The sequence below is a fragment of the Salvelinus sp. IW2-2015 genome, linkage group LG4q.1:29 (assembly GCF_002910315.2).
Source record: "Salvelinus sp. IW2-2015 linkage group LG4q.1:29, ASM291031v2, whole genome shotgun sequence".
In the NCBI taxonomy this organism is placed as follows: domain Eukaryota; kingdom Metazoa; phylum Chordata; class Actinopteri; order Salmoniformes; family Salmonidae; genus Salvelinus; species Salvelinus sp. IW2-2015.
This window is the reverse complement of record NC_036842.1, coordinates 74,498,266-74,526,162: the sequence shown is the minus strand read 5'-3', so window position 1 is coordinate 74,526,162 and position 27,897 is coordinate 74,498,266. Positions and strand designations below refer to the sequence as shown.

Genomic DNA, 27,897 nt, shown 5'->3' with positions numbered 1-27,897 from the left:
CATTGTGCCATGCCGTAATATACTGTAACACTAATACATAGTATTCAATGATTAACTTACATTGAGAAATGAACACGGTGTAGGCTATTACATGTATATGATAGTACTGTATTGAAATTGAGTATTCAAATTAAAAACAATACATGTACAGTAGCCTAGAGTATACAGGTACAGATAATGTAACATTGTATAGCAGCATCACACACACACACACACACACACACACACACACACACAGAATACAACTTCACTAAATGTTCAAATACAAATGCATGAAATATAAGAAAAGCTATAAAGTGGGCCTACTTGTTTGACTCCTCACATTCCCAGGTGAAATAGTCAGACCAACGTGTGATAGATATAGAGGCTAATACTTCCACAATGATAACATAAAAAATACAGTACACCTCCATTTCGGTAACAGTTTGCAGTAACAGATTCTGTGAAAGTTAATTTCCAGAGTAGAGAGTTACTGGATGTCTGCCAGAGGCTGTGGGAGGGGAGGGAATATAACTCACTCCAATACAATTCACACACACACACACACACACGGAATCAGTCATACTGGCCTGTGGTAATGAGTTATGTGTGTTTATCAAACAGAATACATTACTGCAGTAAGAGAGGCGGGGAGGAGAGATGAAGAGAGAAGTGGAAATAGAAAGAAAGGAGGGGAGAGGGTAAGAGGATACTGGCAAGGCTTGGAGTTGCAATCCATTCCCKTTTACCTTTAAAATACTGTACATATACAGAAATAAAACATATTTACATTCAATGGCTTCATATTGATCTTTCCATATTCCTAAAAGGCCAACTTCACCATCCTCTCACAGGTCTATAAGACCAATATCACATTCCGAGTGTTAGAGTCACACTCAGCAAACTATTTACACTGTGACACTTATTGGCATAGTACAGTATATAATGCCCTCATAAGGCCATAAGAAGTACAGAGCTGTGCTTTAGTGACCTTGACAGTGCCCTACAGAAGAACACTACAGAAGTGGAGAGCTACTGCCTTTTGATTTTCAGTACATTCAAGTAACTTCAGGAATCAAGTGTAGGGGAGATTGGGGTAGGTTGAGCCAAAAACGTTTACATTCAGCATCACTATGTCAAGGGAAAAATAGTATTGTTTCTACCATATACACTATTTATACACAAAAGTATGTGGACACCCCTTCAAATGAATGGATTTAGCTATTTCAGCCACACCCGTTGCTGACAGGTGTATAAAATCAATCACATAACCATGCAATCTCCATAAACAAACATTGGCAGTAGAATGGCCTTACTGAAGAGCTCAGTAACTTTCAATGTGGCACCGTCATACAGTAGGATGCCACCTTTCCAACAAGTCAGTTCATCCAATTTCTGCTCTGCTAGAGCTGCCCCGGTCAACTGTATGTGCTGTTATTGTGAAGTACAAAGTTCTAGGAGCAATAATGGCTCAGCCGCAGAGTGGTAAGCCACACAAGCTCAAAGAACGGGACCGCCGAGTGATGAAGCGCATAACACTTAAAAATCATCTTTCCTCGGTTGCAACACTYACTACMGAGTTCCAAACTGCCTCTGGAAGCAACGTCAGCACAATAACTGTTCGTCAGGAGCTTCATGAAATGGGTTTCCATGGCCGAGCAGGCACACACAAGCCTAAGATCACCATGCGCAATGCCAAGCACCAGCTGGAGTAGTGTAAAACTCACCGCCATTGGACTCTGGAGCAGTGGAAATGTGTTCTCTGCAGTGATGAATCACGCTTCACCATCTGGCAGTCCGATGGACAAATCTGTGTTTGGCAGATGCCAGAAGAACAATACCAGCTTGAATGCATAGTGCCAAATGTAAAGATTGGTGGAGGAGAAATAAAGGTCTTGGGCTGTTTTTTATGATTAGCGCTAGGCCCCTTGGTTACAGTAAAGGGAAATCTTAACGCTACAGCTTCTGTGCCTCCAACTTTGTGGCAACAGTTTGGGGAAGGCCCTTTCCTGTTTTAGCATGACAGTGCCCCCGTGCACAAAGTGAGGTCCATACAGAAATGGTTTGACGAGATCGGTATGGAAGAACTTGACTCGCCTGCACAGTGCCCTGACCTCAACCCCATCGAACACCTTCGGGATGAATTGGAAAGCCGACTGCGAGCCAGGCCTAATCGCCCAACATCACTACCCGACCTCACTAATGCTCTATTGGCTGAATGAAAGCAGGTCCCAGCAGCAACGTTCCAACATCTAGTGGGAGGCCTTCGCAGAAGAGTGTAGGCTTTTATAGCAGCAAAGGGGGGAACAACTCCATATTAATGCCCATGATTTTCGAATGAGATGTTTGATGAGCACACTTTTGTAGTGTATTTCAGGATGTTGTGTATCCCTGGAAATAATCAGAATTCATGGAAACATAAGTTTTGAAAACATAGCTTGTCCAAAAAAGGTGGTATTTTGGCACATCTTACCCCGGGTATGGGGTAAGTTGAGCATAGGAACAAGGTCAGTTGAGCCGCCTTGAGGTAGGTGGGTGATGGTGACCTGTGATAGTGGGTGATGGTGCTGGTAGGTCAAAGTTTAATAAATGGAATGGGGGTGTGGTATAGTGTATATCTTAAATGTATGCCTACATTCAGATATAGATCTCTCTGTTCAATATCACTGACCCTTCCATTTCTTGACCAGTTGCCTGGGATAGAGATGTTACTTCAATGTGCCAATTCGTATGTGCCAGTTGTGCCAGTTCTCTGCATTTAAGGCCAGATTCTTGATATGATCAGCAGGCTGAAACTCCATGTCATCAGATGAGACCTTGTGTGCCTCTGCTACTCTGTCATAGCCTTGCTGATAGTCAATGTACCTCTTCAGTGTCATAAGGACAATTTTTTCCATCCTTTTCTGCTGCTCAAATTGACTCCTTCCCTTCTCTCACTTCCTTGGCTGCTCTCTGAAGAAACTCAAGGCGGGTAGACCCCTGCTTGTTTTACTTTTGTATACAAGGGGCATGATGATGTCTGCTCTGTAATAATACAAATGCACTATCATGAGTTTATATGCATGACACATTGCAAAAATACTATGCATATTATGCATAAAACTGACCAAATGTAATCATCATTTGTATGGGGTATGGTGGCCATTGGCTCAACTTACCCCAAGGCAAACATTTTGATTATATTAGTCCACACAGCTACAAGGATGCACTTTCATGCTAGGTTTAGGACCTCATATTGTAGCTTATAAAGACCCCAACTGATGTACATGTACTTTGGTTTAGATACAAGCATCATGAAACCTGTAACACAATACATTCAATTTACTTTGTGGTGGTGGTTTCTTCCTTCTGACTCCATGAAATGATGACCTCTTCCTAAAAATGTGGTCACATTATTAATTTTGTATATGGTTTCYTAGAAACAAGAGGTGTCTCAATTTACCCCACTCTCCCCTATTACCACATTGTCTACAGATTCTTACTGATTGTGTACAATACGAGTCCTGAACATCCAAACCTTACCAGCTTCAGGACATGGTGGTTGGCCAACCACATATCCACACCTCCGTTGTCCTTAGTAGCATGTTTGTAACACTACATATTTATATTATCTAAAGGATCAATCCAGCAGTCTGATCAACACAATTACATTCCACTTCACAGGTCCACTCCAAAGACATATAGAAGCCCGTGAGTCTGAACTCCAGAATCACGTGTTGAGTAGCGTTTGATATTTTTCTGTATGGCTGGATTTTCCCCCTTTCAAATGCACAGGGACTCAGTTGATCCTTACGTGACTGAGCCACAGGTAAGAGTAGTGACAACAATGTGTATCTATATCAAGGGGGGTCGAGTGAGTCTCTAATTGATGATGGGATAAAGGTTTATCTCTATTTGATATTTAGATGATCTAAGGGTAGTGCCAAGTTGATCTGAGAGTAGTGCCAAGTTGATCTGAGGGTCGTGGCTAGTTGATCTGAGGGTCGTGCCTAGTTGATCTGAGGGTAGTGCCTAGTTGATCTGAGGTTCGGGGTAGTGTCGGAACACCTTGTGGATCCACTGGGTGTAGAAGGGGACGTTGATGAAGATGCCAGGCCGATTGGCACGGGCACAGCCTCTGCCATGGACACTGACCCCCACTATGACCCTGCTCTCTCCTTCCTGGCACACCAAGGGGCCGCCATAGTCCCTCTGACGGTGAGAGACATAAAACATACATTAGTAAGGACATATAGTACTCTCCTGGTGAGGGTAAACTCTTTTCAAGTGTTTAAGTGCAGAACATTTCATTAGCAGTTCACCAGCCTCCTTACCTCACAAACCCCCTCGTCCCTCCTCCCCCCAGCGCAGATCTTGGTGTCTGTGATGTGGAGGTTCCCTCTGTGTTGTTCTCTACACCTCTCATTACTGACCATGGGTAGATGGACCACCTTCAGTACACCCTCATGACCCGTCCCTGAGAGAGAGAAGGGGGAGATTTTGATCAGTAGAGCTAATGAATAACCAGTTCCTTATCTAGATGATAAAATCCTGATGGGTATTATGGTATGTGTGTGTACCTTTGGTTTCACCCCATCCATACATGCTACACATCGTACCCTCAGCAATAGAGCACCCAGCCACCGGCAGCTGAATGGTGTGAACACTGTCTGCAGGGAGGGCAGGCCTTATAGAGACAAAGACATAATCATATCAACAAAAAGTTATTTCAGGAGTAGAACACTATGTAAAACGACCAGCTGTGTTTGTATATTTCTGTTTATGCACTCACTTGGCCAGCCGTATGAGGGCCAGGTTGGAGCCCTCAGGACCACAGACCACATGGGAGATGGAGACTTCCTGTTTGAAGGTGCCGTTAGGAGCCGAGCCACGGAGGTCTGACACACCCAACCAAACACGGTACTCACTCAGGTCTGGAACACTGGGTGGAGACAGGTAGATGTAAGTATAGTAAAGAAATAGGTACAGAGGAAGAAAGGAAAAGAGCTAAAAATAAATATTGAGAGGGAGAGAGAGGTCCAGATACCATGAGGAGAAACACTGTCTGTCAGTGAGAACCCATTCCTCCCGTATAAGAGAACCTCCACACCAGTGACTGGACCTGGTGAAGGAACACAACACACATGATATCACACACTGGCGATGAACCTTCGCTAACTCCAACACTGGGACAGATGGTCTATACATCTGCCACAAGAGCAGTTTACACCTATAGAATACAGAGATGCAAAGCCAATTGTGTGTCTATGTGTGTTTGTGTGTGTGTACCCTTTCTGTATGCTGACCATCCAGCTTCCATCTGTAATGGCAATTGGAGCTCCTCCTACTATCCTGGTCGTCTTATGGATGAAACATGACACCTTGGACACCTCCACTGACAAGTTGAGAAAGAGGGAACTATGTTGAAACAACCATTTTATACCCAGAGAGAAGTACAAGATGAAAACATGAAAACCAGGAGGCGGAGTAGAGCGACTGACCTCTCTGTGGAATGGTGTTCTCTGATGGTTCACCTGTATGACAGAGGATGAAACACAAGATAGATGTCTCAGTGACAACACAGTGAAAATGCCACTAGCAGGGTTGTGTGTGTGTGTGTGTGTGTATGACTCACATGGTTTGACGCTGCAGTAGTCCCAGGGTATAGCAGTGCTGTTAGTGTAACACCAGGGGCCGTATGTGTCTCTGTCTGGGTTCCTACAGAAACTCCCCTCCTGTCCCACAGTCAGCACCGCTGCATCTCTGTCCCAACTACACACAATTAAAGCAAAGGAGAGCATTGGAGACGGTTAAAGACAGACTGTCAGCCCATCATAATGAGAGGAGACACAGCTGTGTATGGCCTCTCTCTCTTTACCCATCTCTCTTTCTCTCCCTCTCTTTCTCTCTCTCTCACACACACACACACACACACACACACACACACACACACACACACACACACACACACACACACACCTACAGTGACACAGGTCAACAATCGTAATGTTTGGAACGTCACCAACATAATTCCTTTCCAGACATTCCAGGATGATAATAGGGGAATTCAGAGGAAGACCAATCACCAACGCACAAGGTGCGTGTGCGTGCGTGCTGAGAGAGTGATCCGTCTGAGTCTCTCTAACATAAACAATAACTGCTGACCTCTGACCTCTGGGCGGGAGCCAAGCAGAGGAACCGATTGGCTTTGAAGTATTCCGAGAAGGGAAGAGGCTCAGGGTCAGAGGAAGCCTGCAGCGTGTCCTCCAGATGCTTTATTACACACCCACTCAACCATACGTTACAGTGGAGTGGAGTAATGGACCAGTTTTTCTCTCCTTGAGAAAAGCCAGGCTCTGACTCTTTGTTAGACCAATATGACTTGACCACATGTCAGCTACAGGTTAACTCCCCCATGACCTCTTAGGTTCAACCATGTGTTTCTGAATAGGGCACTCCATTTTAGGGCTGTTATGGTGGCCGTATTACCACACCGGCAGTCATGAGTCATGACCGCAGTCAAATTCCAAACTTGCTAACTGCCTGGTACTCCACACTCTATTGTCCCTCTAATCACTCTGACACCAATGTAAATGTGATCGAAAGTCAAATCAAACACTTCATGAGAACCCATTAGCTCATGTTGTGCAACATTTCTATAGGCTATGCAATTGATGGCCTCTATTAAAAAGAGGAGGATCCCATCAGCTTTCTATAGGCTAGGGCTACTATATTTATTTCTCAACTTTCCTAATATTAAGCACATTGCTTCACTTTAAAACAGGAGTATAGCCTACATGGCTGGCATGAAAATGAACCACGGGAAAAGCGTCCTCCATTCACTAAGTGCATAGATTACATGTATTTTTTCCCTGCCTCTGTTCTGAGACAGGTGCATGATAATGGTTCATTCTAAATCAAAACTAATTTCACACATTATTTAGTATACAGTACCAGTCAAAYGTTGGGACACACCAACTCATTCAAGGGTTTTTCTTTATTTTTTTACTATTTTCTACAATGTAGAATAATAGTGAAGCGATCAAAACAATGAAATAACACATATGGAATCATGTAGTAACCCAAAAATATATTTTACATTTGAGATTCTTCAAAGTAGCCACCCTTTGCCTTGATGACAGCTTTGCACACCCTTGGCATCCTCTCAACCACCTTCACCTGGAATGCTTTTCCAAAAGTCTTGAAGGAGTTCCCACAAACACTACCATTCAAAATTATGGCAACGTTCTGGGATGCTTGCCTTCTAGGCAGAGTTGCAAAGAAAGAGACATATCTCAGACTGGCCAATAAAAACAAAAGATTAAGATGGGCAAAAGAACACAGACACTGGACAGAGGAACTCTGCCTAGAAGGCCAGCATCCCGGAGTCACCTCTTCACTGTTGACATTGAGACTGGTGTTTTGCGGGTACTATTTAATGAAGCTGCCAGTTGAGGCGTCTGTTTCTCAAACTAGACACTCTAATGTACTTGTCCTCTTGCTCAGTTGTGCACCGGGGCCTCCCACTCCTCTTTCTATTCTGGTTAGAGACAGTTTGCGCTGTTCTGTGAAGGGAGTAGTACACAGCGTTGTACGAGATATTCAGTTTCTCGCATGGAATAGCCTTCATTTCTCAGAACAAGAATAGACTTACGAGTTTCAGAAGAAAGTTATTTGTTTCTGGACATTTTGAGCCTGTTATCRAACCCACAAATGCTGATGCTCCAGATACTCAACTAATCTAAAGAAGGACAGATTTATTGCTTCTTTAATCAGAACAACAGTTTTCAGCTGTGCTAACATAATTGCAAAATGGTTTTCTAATGATCAATTAGCCTTTTAAATGATAAACTTGGATTAGTTAACACAACGTGCCATTGGAACACAGGATTGATGGTTGCTGATAATGGGCCTCTGTACGCCTATGTAGATATTCCATAAAAAAATCTGCTGTTTCCAGCTACAATAGTCATTTACAACATTAACAATGTCTACACTGTATTTCTGATCAATTTGATGTTATTTTAACGAACAAAAAAAAATGTTTTTCTTTCAAAAACAAGGACACTTCTAAAAAAAAATGTATGATAATTTTTTATTTCACCTTTATTTAACCAGGTAGGCCAATTGAGAACAAGTTCTCATTTACAACTGCGACCTGGCCAAGATAAAGCAAGGCAGTGCGACAAAAACAACAGAGTTACACATGGGATAAGCAAACGTACAGTCAATAACACAATAGAAAAATCTATGTACAGTGTGTGCAAAAGTAGTAAAACCCCAAACTTTTGAACGGTAGTATGCTGAACACTTGTTGGCTGCTTTTCCTTCACTGCGGTCCAACTCATCCCAAACTATCTCAATTGGGTTAAGGTCGGGTGATTATGGAGCCCAGGTCATCTGATGCAGCACTCCATCCATCTCCTTCTTAGTCAAATAGCCCGTACACAGCCTGGAGGTGTGTTTTGGGTCATTGTCCTGTTGAAAAACAAATGATAGTCCCACTAAGCGGAAACCAGATTGGATGGCCTATCGCTGCAGAATGCTGTGGTAGCCATGCTGGTTAAGTGTGCCTTGAATTCTAAATAAATCACAGACACTGTCACCAGCAAAGCACCACCACACCATCACACCTCCTCCATGCGTCACAGTGGGAACCACACATGCGGAGATCATCCGTATGTCATCAGACCAAAGGACAGATTTTCACCGGTCTAATGTTCATTGCTCGTGTTTCTTGGCCCAAACAAGTCTCTTCTTCTTATTGGTGTCCTTTAGTAGTGGTTTCTTTGCAGCAATTCGACCATGAAGGCCTGATTCACGCAGTCTCCTCTGAACAGTTGCTGTTGAGATGTGTCTGTTACTTGAACTTTGTGAAGCATTTATTTGGGCTGCAGTCTGAGGYGCAGTTAATTGCTGATTTCTGAGGCTGGTAACTCTAAATAACTCTGTGTCTTCCTTTCCTGTGGCAGTCCTCATGAGAGCCAGTTTCATCATAGCGCTTGATGGTTTTTGCGACTGCACTTGAAGAAACTTTCAACATTTTTGAAATGTTCCAGATTGACTGACCTTCATGTCTTAAATAATGATGGACTGTCGTTTCTGTGTGCTTATTTGAGCTGTTCCTGCCATAATATGAACTTGGTCTTTTACCAAATAGGGCTATCTTCTGTATACAACCCCTTTCTTGTCACAACACAACTGATTGGATCAAATGCAATAAGATGGAAATAAATTCCACAAATGAACTTTTAATGAGGCACACCTGTTAATTGAAATGCATTCCAGGTGACTACCTCATACCTCAGCTGGTTGAGAGAATGCCAAGAGTGTGCAAAGCTGTCATCAAGGCAAAGGGTGGCTACTTTGAAGAATTTGTTTAACTATTTTTTGGTGTACTATATGATTCCATATGTGTTATTTCATAGTGTTGATGTCTTCACTATTATTCTACAATGTATAAAACAGTAAAAATAAAGAAAAACCCTGGAATGAGTAGGTGTGTCCAAACGTTTGACTGGTACTGTATGTAAAGACAAGATTAAATTAAGAATAGTCTGATGGGTGACAATATTAGCCTATCACTTGTGAAAGATATATTATCACTTGTGAATGATGCACAGCATGTGCAGTTAGGCAAGAAACAGCACATATCTTTTTTTTGCGACTTTTTCAACGTATAGTCGCACACCTCATGTAGCCTATCCCATTGGCCTATATTTTTTATGATAAGGTTTGTATCAACTAAAGTGCCCAAATAACTACTTAAAATTAGGCACATTAATCCACTTTATAACCGGTGTAGAGCCTAAACTGGCTCATATGTGGCGTGTGAGTTTCAAGTTTGGGGAAGATGATTTTACCATAAAAATTGACATTTATAATAAAGCATTACATGCATAATTACATTTGCGGTCACTTTTGAGAATGTGTTTTCCCGCTAATTGCATTTTGGAACATTCGCACTTATAGCCTACAGCAGTGGGAGCACTGCTGGCTTATAATGTGAACAAATAGTCTAATAGTTTATTAACATTTTATGCTAAACATTCTGATCTGTTGCATCAGCCTCATTGCTTTTACATTGTTTTTGATGCAGTGGTTGTATTMATTTGGGATTTATTTATTTCTCGCACAGAAGGACAAGTTGACCAATAGAATAGGTCAAGTTATGTACTATGGGGAATAGTAGATTGACATAAGCTAGAACTTTTGCTGTTTGTTAGACCTACTCATCTTGTTGGCTGATAAAAAAGTAAATGTGGACAGTTCTTCCAACATCTTCAATATGTGCCTCGGAATTCTATAAGAAGGCAGTTGCCCGATGTGTCTGTCTTCACTTGTAGCCTACTTCGGAGCTCAGATGCCTGTGAGAAGGACCCGATCAGGTGACGGGCATTGGCTAATAAGAATTGAGATATCTGAGAGAGCCATGTGAGAGATGCTTCGGAGCACGCAGCCGGTAGAAGGGAATCTTAATGATTATATTTACCTCATAGGCACATCGGCCACTTTGGCCGCAAAAGGCATATAATTTTTTAGGGGGCATTACAGCCACACATGTGGGATGCTGTCGGGAAATTCGAGGCCTTGTGAGAATATTATCAAGTGCTTGACAAATTGTGAATGAGAGACTGATAAAGTGTGCACAGCCTGCACAAGAAACAAAGAGCTCATGCCTTTGATGCAACTTTTTTCAACTCATCATTAGAGTCGCATGTACTACAAATCAAAACATATAGCCCAACGTTTGTATCACAACTAAAGTTGCATAAATAACTCTAAATTAAGCATACAGGAGGACCTGTTTTTTTGAATAGCTGCATGAGCGCACTCCATTGGAAATCATTTGGAGAAAATATCCTTTCTATTTTATTCAATCAAATTGAATCAAATGTATTTATAAAGCCAATCAAATGTATTTATAAAGCCCTTTTTAATATCAGCCGATGTCACAAAGTGCTATACAGAAACCCAGCCTAAAACCCCAAACAGCAAGCAATGCAAAGTGGCTGTTCCACTGGATGTCATAAGGTGAATGCACCAATTTGTAAGTCGCTCTGGATAAGAGCGTCTGCTAAATGACTTAAATGTAATGTAAATGTAATGTAGAAGCACGGTGGCTAGGAAAAACTCCCTAGAAAGGCTGGAACCTAGGAAGAAACCTAGAGAGGAACCAGGCTCTTAGGGGTGGCCAGTCYTCTTCTGGCTGTGCYGGGTGGAGATTAKAACAGAACATGACCAAGATGTTCAAATGTTCAWAGATGACCAGMAGGGTSAAATAATAATAATCACAGTGGTTGTAGAGGGTGCAACAGGTCARCACCTCAGGAGTAAATGTCAGTTGGCTTTTCATAGCCGATCATTCAGAGTTAGAGACAGCAGGTGCGGTAGAGAGAGTCGAAAACAGCAGTTCAAGGCAGCACGTCCAGTGAACAGGTCAGGGTTCTATAGCCGCAGGCAGAACAGCATACAGCATGTTCAATTGTATTCTTCATACTATAAAATAATGCCACGGCATTCTAAGCAAATCTTGTCTGCACGTTTCTCACAAAAAATCCCAAATAAATCATGGATTTATTGTGATGGTGTAGGCTATATTAAACGGATTTATTAGACTTGAAAATATAGATTTTCCAAAGATCTGCATCAGTGGCTTGTAGGCAATGCGTGGAAGCCAGGTTATGCTAAACGTGTTTATGTTAATTTACAGTCAATTACCGTGAGACCGGCAGTTACTTCCTCGACAATCACCAGCTTACAAAATGTAATGACCACCACAGCCCTACTCCCATCTATGCCCCCCCCCACAACACACTCGCAGATGTGTAGCATGTGGTTTTGTTACCTGTGGTCTCTCCAGAGGGAACAGGGAAGACCTGACCTGGTCCTTGACACCTCTCCTCTGTAGCTCTCTCCATTGCCCTCGTAGCAGTCTGGAACAAACACACACGTACAGTATGATACCAGCATAATAAAATATGAAAACATATTTATGTTACTGTAAAACAAGTCAGAATGCTACAGACCACACCAACCCCAGGGAAATATGGTATTAAAACTATACAATCTCTGCTGTCCTGACTGGTATACCAGAACATGACCACAAAACACCAATCACAAAACTGTCCCATCTCCGAGATTCTCATCTGAGTGTGAGAAAAACACAACCCTAAAGAATCTGTATTCCAGATCCACTTACGATCCAATGGGACACAGCTTCCTTGTCCTCTCTATCGAATGGGACAGAGCCTCTTCTCCGCACTGTCCAATGGGACAGAGCGATGTTGTAACCCTGTCAGAGCTAGTTTATTTATGTGCAGTGGCCTGTGAATCCCAGAGTCCTTCAGTAATACTTCTATAGAAACATACTTTATAAGTTTCTCAGGAGATCATTCTTCAGGGACAACACTGAACTAATGCCAAGTATATTATTATTCAGAGAAAATATATCTGCATCATTTACATTTTACATTTAAGTCATTTAGCAGACGCTCTTATCCAGAGCGACTTACAAATTGGAGGAATCCATCTATTTTGCATGGTCAAAATAAAAATGTTTAGGAGCCAGAAACCTATTACATTTACATCATTTAGCAGACGCTCTCATCCAGAGCGACTTACAGGTGCAATTATGGTTAAGTGCCTTGCTCAAGGGCACATCGGCAGATTTTTCTCACGTAGTCGCTCAGGATTTGAACCAGTGACCTTTTGATTACTTGCCCAATGCTATAACCGCTAAGCTACCCACCACCCCTTCACATGTTAGTTTAACCAAAAGCAGTAAATGTCCATTGCACTACCATTGTCTGAGACCTGAAAACCTGTATTAGTTCCTGGAGCTATAGGCTTTAGCTCAGGGGACTACTGTGGTTTTGATTATGCTAGGCTCTCACCATGGGGTTCAGTATTCTGTGTGCCACAGCGGGGGATGTTGGTGCAGAATGCCTTGCGAACGTCAGGGTCTGAAGTGAAGCACCATGGGAGGTCAAGGCCGTCAGGGTTCCTGCAGTAGTTCTCCCTCAGGTCTCTGCAACACACACACACAATAAAGATATATTCTCTAAACAAGTTAAAGTGCAACTCCACCCTTTTTTAACCTCCTATTCATTATCTCCAGCACCAAACCAGTGTCTACATATGTGAAAGCGGCATGTTTCTACGATCTGTGGTTAAAAAGATGAGAAGAAAGGTTTAAAAAAAAATATTCTCTGTGATATCAAAGGGTAGGATTAAAAGTAAGACAAACGGTGATTTCCAAAACCTGCAGTGAGTTTCTAGCCAGAGGGAGGGTATTTTCTGGCTACCCACGTCACCACGAATCTCATAGTGTTTGAAAATCACTGTTTTAAATGTTTTCACTTATGATGATGTCATTGGGAATAACTTGTTAACGTTATACTTGAATATGAGGTTGAAAAGTGGTGAAGTTGCCCTTCAACATGTAATATAGTGTGTGTAGGGTTGTCGATGTGTGTCCGTACAAGTGTGGGTCACTCACTTGCAGCGATAGTCCTGGGGTATGTATGTGTGGTTGTGGGGGTACTGTGAGTCCCAGCGTTGACAGGTCACCCCACTGGGTGTTACTGCTACTGTCCCTCTGTAGCCCTCACCTCGACCCCAGAAACACCTAGTAGTCACATCTACCTCTCCCACACTGTCTGAGGCTGAGAGAGGCAAAGAGAAAGAGACAGTGAAGGAGAGAGAGAGAGAGAGAGAGAGAGAGAGAGAGAGAGAGAGAGAGAGAGAGAGAGGGAAATGGTTAAATATAGCCATATCACCTGTACCATCTGTTAAACTACACCAGCTTCTCCTTGAGGCCACTGTGCCACTCAGACACAGTAGCAAGAACAAGACTGACTTGGACAAAAATGCCTATATTTTCTATAGATTATATTGCAGTCATGTAGTTGATTAAACTGAAATAACAAGGAAACAACGCTGATAAATTTTGTACACAAATACACGCGGCAGCTTTTGTCTCTCCACAATCTAAACACAGTATTTTGTGGATCTGTCTAAAAATAGAGTGCTACTGGTGAGGATTATAAAGACAGGACCAGGGAATAGAAAAGGCCAAAGCAATACAACTCTTTGTTTCTCTGTCTTTCTTTCTGCCTTGGTTTCATTAACACAACGTTTAAGGGTTAGACCATAAAACTGGACTGGGTTGACTTCCAAGGCCTGTATCACAGAGACAAAGAGAGAGCGAGTCCAACCGGTAAGATGCTATCTGGTAAAGCCCCAGTTCCAGTGCTGCTGACTAACAGAGCAGAGAAGTGCCAAACAAAAAAACAACAAACACACTCACACAGCTTTAAAGTGTTGTTCTCCATCAACCTTCTATAGGCTCACTTTTTTAAAAACCTTTTAACTAGGAAAGTCAATTAAGAACAAATTCTTATTTACAATGACAGTCTACACAGGCAAAACACAGACAACGCTGGGCCAATTGTGCGCCGCCCTATGGGACTCAATAGCGGCCGGTTGTGATAGAGCCTAAAATAAACACACAGTCTATTAGCCATGTCATAACTGGGAATGAGTGTGTGCGTGTGTTGCTCAAAACCGCATTCCTCTGCCTTATCCAATCAGAGAGAGAGGGGGGGGGGGTGGAATGACAGGTACAGGAAGCTGTACGTTTGGAGTAGTTAGTCACACCACACACACATACATACGCATGCACACACACCCACACACACTCACGGCAGGCTGTGATGTTGCAGTACTCCCAGGATGTGTGTGCATCCAGGGTGAAACACCACGGTCGTTGACGTCCATCTGGGTTCCTACAATAGTTGTCATCTAGGCCTTTATCAGGATACCTACAACCCAAACAGAAGAGAAGGATTTCAACAAGTCATTGGGACAGATACAGTTGAAGTCAGAAAATGTACATACACTTAGGTTGGAGTCATTAAAACTTGTTTTTCAACCACTCCACAAATTTCTTGTTAACAAACTATAGTWTTGGCAAGTCGATTAGGACATCTACTTTGTRCATGACACAAGTCATTTTTCCAACAATTGTTTACAGACAGATTATTTCACTTATAATTGACTGTATCACAATTCCAGTGGGTCAGAAGTTTACATACACTAAGTTGACTGTGCCTTTAAAGAGCTTAGAAAATTCCAGAAAATGATGTCATGGCTTTAGAAGCTTCTGATAGGCTAATTGACATCATTTGAGTCAATTGCAGGTGTACCTGTGAATGTATTTCAAGGCCTACCTTCRAACTCAGTGCCTCTTTGCTTGACATCATGGGAAAATCAAAAGAAATCAGCCAAGGCCTCAGAAAGAAATTGTGGACCTCCACAAGTCTGGTTCATCCTTGCGAGCAATTTCCAAATGCCTGAAGATACCACGTTCATCTGTACAACCAATAGTCACAAGTATACAACATGGGACCACACAGCCGTCATACCGCTCAGGAAGGAGACGCGCTCTGTCTCCTAGAGATGAACGTACTTTGGTGCGAAAAGTGCAAATCAACCCAGAACAACAGGAAAGGACCTTGTGAAGGTGCTAGAGGAAACAGGTACAAAAGTATCTATATCCACATTAAAACAATTCCTTTATCGACAAAACCTGAAAGGTCGCTCAGCAAGGAAGAAGCCACTGCTCCAAAACCGCCATAAAAAACAAGACTACGGTTTGCAACTGCACATGGGACAAAGATCGTACTTTTTGGAGAAATGTCCTCTGGTCTGATGAAACAAAAATAGACTGTTTGTTCATAATGACCAAGACATCAGTCAGGAAGTTAAAGCTTGGTCGCAAATGGGTCTTCCAAATGGACAATGACCCAAAGCATACTTCCAAAGTTGTGGCGAAATGGCTTAAGGACAACAAAGTCAAGGTATTGGAGTGGCCATCACAAAGCCCTGACCTCAATCATATAGAAAATGTGTGGGCAGAACTGAAAAAGCGTGTGTGCGAGCAAGGAGGCCTACAAACCTGACTTAGTTACACCAGCTCTGTCAGGAGGAATGGGCCGAAGTTCACCCAACTTATTGTGGGAAGCTGTGGAAGGCTACCCGAAACATTTGACCCAAGTTAAACAATTTAAAGGCAATGCTACCAAATACTAATTGAGTGTATGTAAACTTCTGACCCACTTGGAATGTGATGAAAGAAATAAAAGCTGAAATAAATCATTCTCTCTACTATTACTCTGACAGTTCATATTCTTAAAATAAAGTGGTGATCCTAACTGACCTAAGACAGGGGATTTTTACTAGGATTAAATGTCAGGAATTGTGAAAAACTGAGTTTAAATGTATTTGGCTAAGGTGTATGTAAACTTCCGACTTCAACTGTATGAGCAGTGAGCAAAGTGGGAATGCGGTGTGTGTGTGTGTGTGCGTGCGTCTCCATACGTTTGTGTGTGTGTGTGTGTGTATCTATAAGTGTCACGCCCTGACCATAGAGAGCTTTTTATTCTCTATGTTGGTTAGGTCGGGTGTGACTAGGGTGGGTCATCTAGGTGTTTATATGTCTATGTTGGCCTGTTATGGTTCCCAATCAGAGGCAGCTGTTTATCGTTGTCTCTGATTGGGGATCATATTTAGGCAGCCATTCCCTTTGTGCTTTGTGGGATCTTGACTTTGTATAGTTGCCTGTGAGCACTATAGCAGCTTCACATTTCGTTTTGTGCATTTATGTTTTCTTTGAGTTTCACTTCATAATAAAGAGGATGGAACCATACCACGCTGCATCTTGGTCCACTCCTTATAACGATCATGGCAATAAGTATGTTGTGTTGGCATAGGGCCTCCATGGGCGGAGTACACTGGTCCACTGCAGTGTTTTGCATCTCATTCCTCCTCCAGGCATACTAACAGAGCCTCAGAGGTACTGAGAACCTCTTCATCACAGGTTGAAGGGTGTGTGTGTGTGTCCTGCTCCAGCAGCATGTGGTGTGGATTAGTGTTAGACTCGTTAACAGTCTTTAGTCATCCTTGTGTTTCTGTAATTAATATTTAACCTCATACTGAGTGTGTACGCATGTGTGTGTGTGCGTGTATGCATGCGTGTGTGTGTTACCTCTTGGGTGGAAGAGGTGTTTGTGTGGTTCCTCTAGGTCCCAGCGTTGACACTCCCGTCCCGTCTCGGTGTGATCCATGGGACCTCTGTAACTTTCCCCATTACAGCTCAAACACTCCACTGGACACACACACGCGCCATGGACATTATTTATGCAGATAATACATAAATACTACATGCAATACCAAAATAGTTTCTGTATAATTGTCCCATCTTTTTAAAAGTTCATGTAAAATGTCTCCCTTAAGTCAATGAGTCAACATTCAGTGTGTATGTGTGTGTGTGTGTGTGTGTGGAGCAGTGTAAACAGCAGAGCAGATTAGAAACAGATGTTTATGAGTCTACTATTCCATTATGTGTGTGTGTGTGTGTGTGTGTGTGTGTGTGTGTGTGTGTGTGTGTGTGTGTGTGTGTGTGTGTGTGTGTGTGTGTGTGTGTGTGTTGTGTGTGTGTGTGTGTGTGTGTGTGGGTTTGTGTTGTGTTTGGATGTCCAGTGTTCCTCATTACTGGAAACTTTCTTTCAAATCAACCTTTCCAGTCATTTTTCTTTGGACCAAAGCACACATTCCCATTACAACACAGACCCATTACATTTCCTCAGACTCTTATAACAACCTTGTGGATTCCTCCCTCCCACACACATCTCTGGTAGTCCTGTGTATTTCATACACATCTTATCACATCACTGTCAGCGGTTTATTAACTAGATACATTGTATTATCCACAGAGGACATTTGTCCTCTAGACACTATCTGAGAAACAGTGATTTCTCCTGTGACAGTTTGTGTGATCCAGTTCTAGATACCACAGGCCATGATCCAGTGCCACAGGGAGAAGGGATTACAGTACAGTTAAATGGTGCACTGTAAAAGAACATGGGCTGTGGTGGGAAAACTGCTCCATGCCTAAAGTTAAAGCCATTTAAGTGACCTACTAGAGTAAGAATCCCCACTAGGAACATGGGTTATGTATAGACTGAAAAGCAAAAAAGCAGACGGAGTCCCTTTGGGTTGAAATAGTTAACAAAGCCAGGGAAAGATTAAATGAGAATCGACAACATAAACTGAATCACACTTCTGCATGCAGCAATTCAGGCCAATACCATCACAAACAGTTGGATAATTACTACATTACTGAGAACGCACCTGATATTCCACTTGGTTGCAGTTTGCCACAGTTAAGTGGAGACCAATGAGGGGCATTGAGGGAGAGAATCCACCATGTTAGAGCCACTAGTTGTTGGCAGTGGTCAATGTGTGTGTGTGTGTGTGTGTGTGTGTGTGTGTGTGTGTGTGTGTGTGTGTGTGTGTGCGTGTGTGTGTGTGTGTCCTACCTTGTAAGCACTCAGGTACTCCACAGTCCTGGTGTCTGATGTTGGGGTCTGTAGTGAAGCACCATGGTCCTGAAATAGCGTTGTCAGGGTTACGACAGTAGTTGTTTGTCAGCTCCTTCTTCCTGTTCCTCCTCGGTAGGAAACTTGAGGGAGAGAAGAACTTCAGTGTTCATCAATATCTCACTCAATCACAAACATATTCTCATTCTGGTGCAGAGTTGAAAGGCAGAAGGGAAATCTCCAAGGTGGAGCGTAGAACAGGCCATGTGTTACTAAATAACCTTGAGTCATACACATCTACGTATTGACTGAGGAACAATTCAATTGTGGTTTTGTTTGCTGACTCACATGATCAATTGGAAGGATTTATATGGGTCACAGCTGAAACAATTTGGAAGGCACAGAGCTAGGCAACATAATGCAACATATGGTAATGTGTGGGTGCCCCAGTGTAAACTCACTGATAAAGCACACATGCACACAATTTAGCTGTAATTGCTTGACATACCAAGCCTTAACAGAACTCTGACACATCCGATGAGCGTCAGAGCCGGTGTAGTAGGATTTAATCTTAGTCCTGTATTGACGATTTTCCTGTTTGATGGTTCATCTGAGGGCTTAGAGGGATTTCTTATAAGCGTCCGGATTAGTGTCCCACTCCTTGAAAGCGGCAGCTCTAGCCTTTAGCTAGGTGCGGATGTTGCCTGTAATCCATGGCTTCTGGTTGGAATATGTAAGTACGGTCACTTTGGGGACAAAGTCCTCAATACATTAATTGATGAAGCCGGTGACTGTGGTGGTATACTCCTCAATGCCATCGGATGAATCACGGAACATATTCCAGTCTGTGCTAGCAAAACAGTCCTGTAGCATAGCATCCTCGTCATTGGGCCACTTCCATATTGAGCGAGTCATTGGTACCTCCTTGTGATGGTGCCGGACGGGAAGGTTGCCGTCTTATCGGCTCTTAACCAACCAAGCTATTTTGTTTGTTTTTTCACGTTGTTCGTAACTTGTTGTGTACATAATGTTGCTGCTACCGTCTCTAATTACCGAAAAGAGCTTCTGGACATCAGAACTGCGATTGCTCACCACAAACTGGACAAAGAGTTCTTCTTCAATGAGTCGGACGGGAGGGATATAATACAGACACACGACCAGGCCCAGATCCCCGTTATTCGCTGGAGAAGGAAATCAGGGTGCCTTGTGAGGATCAGGCGACGAGTGGCTAATGTACCCATGCCTTCCATCCTGCTAGCTAACGTTCAATCGCTGGAAAATAAATGGGACACACTCAAAGTACGTTTATCCTACCAACGGGACATTAAAAACTGTAATATCTTATGCTTCACCGAGTCGTGGTTGAACGACGACATTAAGAACATACAGCTGGCAGGTTATACACTATCGACAGGACAAAACAGCAGCCTCTGGTAAGACATAGGGCGGGTCCTATGCATTTATGTAAACAACAGCTGGTGCACGATATCTACGGAAGTCTCGAGGTTTTCCTTGCCTGAGGTAGAGTATCTCATGATAAGCTGTAAACAACACTATCTACCAAGAAAGTTTTCATCTGTATTTTTCATAGCTGTCTACATACCACCACAGGCTGATGCTGCCACTAAAACCACACTCAATGAGCTGKATACCGCCATAAGCAAACAKGAAAACGCTCATCCAGAGGTGGCGCTCCTTGTGGCCGGGGACTTTAATGCCGGGAAACTTAAATCAGTTTTACCTAATTTCTATCAGCATGTTAAATTAACAACCAGAAGGAAAACAATTCTAGACCACCTTTACTCCACACACAGCGACGCATACGAAGCTCTCCTGTACCCTCCATTTGGCAAATCTGACCATAGTTCTAACCTCCTGATTCCAGCTAACAAGCAAAAATGTAAGCAGGAGGTACCAGTGAATCAGTCTATAAAAAAGTGATCAGATGAAGCAGATGCTAAACTACAGGACTGTTTTGCTAGCACAGTATGGAATATGTTCCGGGACTCTTCCGATGGCATTAAGGAGTACACCACATCAGTCACTGGCATATCCCAACCAGAAGCCATGGATTCCAAGCAACATCCGCACACAGCTAAAGGCTAGAGCTGCTGCTTTCAAGGAGCAGGACTCTAACCCGGAAACTTATAAGAAATCCCGCTATGTCGTCCGATAAACAATGAAACAGGCAAAGCATCAATACAGGACTAAGATCGAATCGTACTACACTGGCTCGGACGCTCGTCGGATGTGGCAGGGCCTGTAAAGTATTACAGACTACAAAGGGAAGTACAGCCGAGAGCTGCCCAGTGACACTAGCCTAACAGACGAGCTAAATAACTTCTATGCTCGTTTCGAGACAATTAACACTGAAACATGCATGAAAGCATCAGCTGTTCTGGACGACTGTGTGATCACGCTCTCCGCGGCTGATGTGAGTAAGACCTTTAAACAGGTCATCATTCACAAGGCCGCAGGGCCAGACGGATTACCAGGACGTGTACTCAGAGCATACGCTGACCAACTGGCAAGTGTCTTTACTGACATTTTCAACCTCTCCCTGTCTGAGTCTGTAATACAAACATGTTTCAAGCAGACCACCATAGTCCCTGTGCCCAAGAACACTAAGGTAACCTGTCTAAATGACTACCGACCTGTARCACTCACATCTGTAGCCATGAAATAYTTTGAAAGGCTGGTCATGGCTCACATCAACACCATTATCCCAGAAACCCTAGACCCACTCCAATTTGCATACCGCACCAACAGATCCACAGATGATGCAACCTCTATTGCACTGCACACTGCTCTTTCACACCTGGACAAAAGGAACACCTGTGTGAGATTTCTATTCATTGACTACAGCTCAGCGTTCAACACCATAGTGCCCTCAAAGCTCATCACTAAGCGAAGTACCCTGGGACTAAACACCTCCCTCTGCAACTGGATCCTGGCGGGCTGCCCCCAGGTGGTAAAGGTGGGTGACAATACATCCGCCACGCTGATCCTCAACACGGGGGCCCATCTGGGGTGTGTGCTCAGCCCCCTCCTGTACTCCCTGTTCACTCATAACTACATGGCCAGGCACAACTCCAACACCATCATTAAGTTTGATGATGACACAACAGTAGTAGGCCTGATCACTGAGAACGATGAGACAGCCAATAGGGAGGAGGTCAGAGACCTGGTCGTGTGGTGCCAGGACAACAACCTCTCCCTCAACGTGATCAAGACAAAGGAGAAGATTGTGGACTACAGGAAAAGGAGGACTGAGCACGCCCCCATTCTCATCGACAGGGCTGTAGTGGAGCAGGTTGAGAGCTTCAAGTTCCTTGGTGTCCACATCACCAACAAACTAACATGGTCCAAGCACACCAAGACAGTCGTGAAGAGGGCACGACAAAACCTATTCCCCCTCAGGAGACTGAAAAGATTTGGCATGGGTCCTCAGATCCTCAAAAGGTTTTACAGCTGCACCATTGAGAGCATCCTGACTGGTTGCATCACTGCCTGGTATGGCAACTGCTCGGCCTCAAGGCCGCAAGGCACTACAGAGGGTAGTGCGTAAGGCCCAGTACATCACCGGGGCCAAGCTTCCTGCCATCCAGGACCTCTATACCATGTGGTGTCAGAGGAAGGCCATAAAAATTGTCAAAGATTCCAGTCACCCTAGTCATAGCTGGAACGCTGCTGCTACTCTCTGTTATTATCTATGCATAGTCACTTTAATAACTCTACCTACATGTACATATTACCTCAATTACCTCGACACCGGTGCCCCCGCACATTGACTCTGTACCGGTACCCCCTGTATATAGCCCCACTATTGTTATTTACTGCTGCTCTTTAATCATTTGTTATTCTTATCTCTTACTTTTTTTAGGTATTTTATTAAAACTGCATTATTGGTTAAGGGCTTGTAAGTAAGCATTTCACTAAGGTCTACACCTGTTGTATTCAGCGCATGTGACAAATACCTTTTTTTAATAAATATATCTATTTTTGCCTGTAAGCAGGAATCAGGAGGATGGAGTTATGGTCAGATTTGCCAAATGGAGGGCGAGGGAGAGCTTTGTCCAGTTGGAGGTGAGTAATCGCTGTTCTGATGTCCAGAAGCTCTTTTCTCTCATAAAGTTGCTGCTACCGTCTCTTATGTACATAATACGTTACAGACAATGTGAAAAAACAAACAAAAAAAGCACAGCTGGTTAGGAGCCCGTAAAACGTCAGTCAYCCCGTCTGGTGCCATTCATAAGTAAGTTCATTAGAAGTTCATTTGAAATATTTGTTATTTTTGTATTTTCTTATTTTTTTTCACTTTAATTGATTTATTGTTTACTTCAGTTTATTTAGTAAATGCTTTCTTAACACTTTTTTTTTCTTAAAACTGCATTGTTTGTTAAGGGCTTGTAAGTAAGCATTTCACTGTAAGGTTGTATTTGGCGCATGTGACAAATAACATTTGATTTGATTACACAGGGAAGAAAGGCAGGAGAAAAGAGAAGCGCGAGGTAAGAGGAGAACGAGAGGAAGAACGAGGAGGGAGTGGATGGTTGTGCTACTCTAATGAACTTCTGTCACGAGCTGTCTCTCTCCATGTGTCCTCTCTCTCCCTGTGTCCCTGTGTTCTCTCTCTCCCTGTGTCCTCTCCCCTTGTCCCTGTGTCCTCCTTCTCTCCGTGTGTTCCCTGTGTCCTCTCTCTCCAACTGTGTCCCTGTGTTCCCTCTCTCCCGTGTCCCTGGTCTCCCTCTCTCTCTCCCTGTGTCCTCTCTCCCTGTGTCCTCTCTCTCCCTGTGTTCTCTCTCTCTCTCTCTCAGGTTTTTATCACTTAATTAACAGGTTTTACTACAGTATAAACTCTCTTGAACACACACACACACCCTACATAAACAGTGAGACTAAAACAGGAAATGATCCCAGGCTGTGTAAAGTGTTAGAGTGAGGTCAGAGAGGACTAGTACTGATGAATGACTGGCCCCTTAAGACTAATCACCAGCCAATGTATCACTCTACAYACATGCACACAGGCGCACACACACACCACATGCACAATCACAGGTTCTAGCTTACTTGTGTTCATGAGGGAAAGGAGAGGCCCAGGCTTGGCACCTGATTCCACTGGCCGTTACAGACCTTCTCCCTCTGTAGTTCACTCCTGTCCCCACTATGCACTCCTGCACATARGCTAGAAAGAGATAGAGAACAAGAGAGAGAGAGACAGAGAGAGAGGGACAGAGAGGGAGAGAGAGAGGACAGCCAACAAAAAAAGGACTGTGTTTGTAAAAACATTTCTGTTTTTCTCATCTGACATAGCATAGAGCATCTGACAGAGCATGTTAGGACGGGTCTCACATCCCCCATACTGTTCCATTTTACTCTACACATACATAACATTACTTACCCAGGTACCAAACTCTGATGAGAACAAGGAGAAAGAGACACTTTAAACACGTGTAAGCAGTGCCTTTCTACTGCCGGAGAGAGAGAAAGGGGGAGAGGGCTGGAGAACAGAACGAGAGAGAGAGACAGGGAGAGAGGGCTGGAGAACAGAACGAGAGAGAGAGACAGGGAGATAGTGTACAATACCTTTCTTCTGGTAGAGTTGGTAGTTGAAGTCGTGTTGGCTTTGGACTCCTGGTGAGTTCCTGTCAAACGACAGCCACTGGCATTTCCTGTTTTTCTGATCATACAAGAACGCTCTAGATAGATAGAGAGAAAGAGAGAGAGAGAGAAGGAAGGGATGGAGGGAAATATTGATTGATTTATGTAATATAATCATTTAGCAGTCATGTTTATCCAAAGCGACTTATTATTAACATGCAGATAATACAGTATGTGTCCTGAATTGAAATAGGATTGACCCCAAGCCTGCTACTGCTGAAAGGAGACTGAGTCTGTCAGGGGAAACCTAGACATGCATACCAGACTCATTTTGCTGCTGAAAGACACTAAGGGAAACCAAACTTCTYATTTCAGAGTGGTAGGGTAATACAGTAAGCAGGGTTGGGAACAATTCCATTTAGAAGGCAATCAAAAGAAAACCAAATTCTAATTCCAAATGTTCCTCATTGAAAAGCATTGAAGATAATTTTAATGTCAGTGTACTTCCTGAATTGACTGGAATTGAAATGGAATTGGCTCCAACCCTCACATGTTTACTATATAGAGTTTGGGCTGCTGCCAAAGAAGGCCAGGGGATTGTGTCATACTGGCTTGGACAACAAATACAGTATATTGTCGCTGTCTGATGAAAACATATTTTCTCCAAAACATAAACKTTTCAGGAAATTTWAAAAAGTACCATGTTTTCCCATTATTGAAAATACAATTATGAAAATTCAGCAGCTATTTTGAATACATTTTCTTGGTTCTAGAGTCATGAAATGAAGGGAGTTACTGCATTTAATTAATGAAAAGTTTGACAGCGACAATATCTAACTACAGGTGGAAAACAACTCTTGACAGKTGTCATAGACCATATTTACATACGGACAGTGTTTCCGGATAGTAGCTCATATCCCACTTAAGGTCTTATTTTGGATAAGCCATTTGCACCTTTGATATCCCACTCATGAGTATTCCTTTCATGAATAAACAGAATATTCCTCAGTTCATATGGGTAAATGGGAATAGTAACTGAAATCTTGACACTGACCGTAGGYCTATAACCTCTCACATGTAGCCTAATATAATATTAACTGAAATTATACAACATACGTTAATTTTGTCTCAGGAACAGGAGTGGAGAAATAWATATATTTTTCAGCATCTCTATAGAGAAATTGTGAATGCGCATGTAATGTGTTATCTTTGAAACTGTTTTGCAAGCAAACAGTATTTCAACCACATAAAATATGCATCCAAGACTAACTGAAGTCTTATCTTACCCCACAGCATGATGCTGCCACCACCATGCTTCACTGTGGGGATGGTGTTCTTGGGTGATGAGAGGTCTTGGGTTTGCGCCAGACATAGCGTTTTCCTCGATGGCCAAAAAGCTCAATTCTAGTCTCATCTGACCAGAGTACCTTTTTCCATATGTTTGGGGAGTCTCCCACATGTCTTTTGGCGAACACTTTAAGCAATGGCTTTTTTCTGGCCACTCTTCTRTAAAGCCCAGCTCTGTGGAGTGTATGGCTTTAAGTGGTCCTATGGACAGATACTCCAATCTCCGCTGTGGAGCTTTGCAGCTCCTTCAGGGTTATCTTTGGTCTCTTTTTGCCTCTCTGATTAATGCCCTCCTTGCCTGGTCCGTGAGTTTTGGTGGGCGGCCCTCTCTTGGCAGGTGTGTTGTGGTGCCATATTCTTTCAATTGTTAAATAATGGATTTAATGGTGCTCCRTGGGATGTTCAAAGTTTCTGATATTTTTTTATAACCCAACCCTGATCTATACTTCTCCACAACTTTGTCCCTGACCTGTTTGGAGAGCTCATTGGTCTTCATGGTGCCGCTTGCTTGGTGATGCCACTTGCTGAGTGGTGTTGCAGACTCTGGGGCCTTTCAGACAGGTGTATATGTACTGAGATCATGTGACAGATCATGTGACACTTAGATTGCACAAGTGGACTTTATTTAACTAATTATGTGACTTCTGAAGGTAATTGGTTGCACCAGATCTTATTTAGGGGCTTCATAGCAAAGGGGGTGAATASGCACGCACGCACCACTTTTCCGTTTAGAATTTTTCTACATTTCTTTAAACAAGTAATTTTTTTCATTTCACTTCACAAATTTGKACTATTTTGTGTATGTCCATTACATGAAATYCAAATAAAAATCWATTTAAATTACAGGTTGTAATGCAAYAAAATAGGAAAAACACAAATACTTTTGCAAGGTACTGTAAATAGAAGTATTGATTAAGYCAATCTCTACTCCACTTTGAGCCAGGAAAGATTGACATGCAAATTATTAATATYAGCTCTCTGTGTAYRYCMRAGGGCYATCCGTGCTGCCATGTTCTGAGCCAATTGCAATTTTCCTACTGCATGATTGTAGCGGGTTTACTAACGTGTTAGTTCTAGTAGCTATGTTGTTGCCTTGACATTAGCTAAAATGGTGACAATGATGTAGGCTGTGTGTAGTTGTTAGCGGTTATGAAATTAAGGTTTGGCTTGGARAGGTAATGTATTGTGCACTGGAGTCCACAAGCGAAGGGAAAAGGTGAGAGGAGGAGAGTGCATAGATGAGAGAAGGATTTATGAAACGATCTGTCTGCTATGAAAGTGAACTGTGATTGCSTGTGATCAGGGGTGTATTCATATTGCAAATTCTGTTGAAAAACATTTCTTAAATGGAAGCAAACTGAACAAAACAGGGATAAACATACCTGAATCTGTCCAATAGAAACTCTCGTTTGCAACTGTTGGACTAATGATTACACACTAGATCAGCTAGATGCAGGCAAGATGGTGCTATGCGGTATTTAATGTGTCAATGTCTGTCACCTTGATTACTCAATTTCTCTTGACCTGTGCACCTACATTGTAAACTTTCATTCATAGGCTAGGTTGTAGCAACCTCATGATGGGTATAGTATGTTAGTACCGTGCAGTAGCCTGAACCTATTGATGTTACATTRWACTGGGTGAATGGAATATGAATGACAGTCATCCAATATGCTGTAATAGAAATAAGGCCATGCTCATTAAAAAATAATCGTCCTCCCTCATCTTAAACAGCACCTACCGCCACTGTTACCGGTGAGCACTACTTTATTTAGTCTTCTGGGGCAACAAGTTAAGACTGAAGAGAAGTTCCATGTTTCAAACTATATTTGACAAACAAATTACTTACCAAATGTCGGAAATTATAATATGGCCTACCAAATGTTGTAAATTATAAGCAGAAACTTGTCTAAATTAGGGGTGAAAGTTGCTAGTAGTAAATTATAGGAAATTAATTATAGTAGGCTAAATTATTATGGGGAATAAAACTGTGTGGGTAGCATACTTTTTGAAGTGGTTTGACAATCAGATAAAACATCATCACACAACACACATGATATGTTAAACAAAAACAACAGTAAACAGGATAAGATGTTTACATCCCACACTATCCCATCTTAGATCAGCCTATCCCARGCATTTGTCTGGGTTTCTCATAACCGGGACACAAACTGTTTTGGATTATTGTAAACGGGATAGGTTTATTTGCATCAACTCAAAAACAGAATACTTCAGTATCCCGAATAATACCGGGATATTGGTTTGCATGTAAACATGGTCTTAGACACACAGCATGTGAAGCTGCAGGCACAGAAATTGTTGCTATACCCAGGAGTTGGTCACATAGGCACCACACCTACCTGCAAGTGAAGAGCAGTATCTTGTTGCGGCTGCAACCACGGGCACACTTCACAATGCTCAACTTCCTGCTTTTGGTATGGAGGGCAGAGTCAGGCAGTTGGACCAATCTCACGCCATCACTCCTCTGGTAGTCCTGTAATGCATTCCTCCTGCACTCTAACACACACACAGTATGAAATGAAGGTGTTGAATGCAGTGTCCAGCCCCTGGCCAGTGAGGCTGTATTGATGTTCCCATCAGGACTGAG

The 27,897-nt window shown here is 42.8% G+C and overlaps 1 protein-coding gene across 1 annotated transcript; it reads right to left on the bottom strand.

Annotated features, from left to right (window-relative positions):
- Positions 1-87: 87 nt before the first annotated feature.
- Positions 88-27,897, bottom strand: hgfb (hepatocyte growth factor b; the record flags this gene model as incomplete). Its single annotated transcript, XM_070439789.1, has 17 exons — positions 88-4,170; positions 4,293-4,435; positions 4,539-4,645; positions 4,751-4,900; positions 5,006-5,080; positions 5,248-5,353; positions 5,460-5,492; positions 5,594-5,730; positions 11,807-11,894; positions 12,855-12,988; positions 13,460-13,625; positions 14,665-14,785; positions 17,010-17,128; positions 18,342-18,484; positions 23,412-23,526; positions 23,928-24,040; positions 27,650-27,897. Coding segments are annotated over 17 exons (2,178 nt in total), but the record flags the coding sequence as incomplete, so codon positions are not given.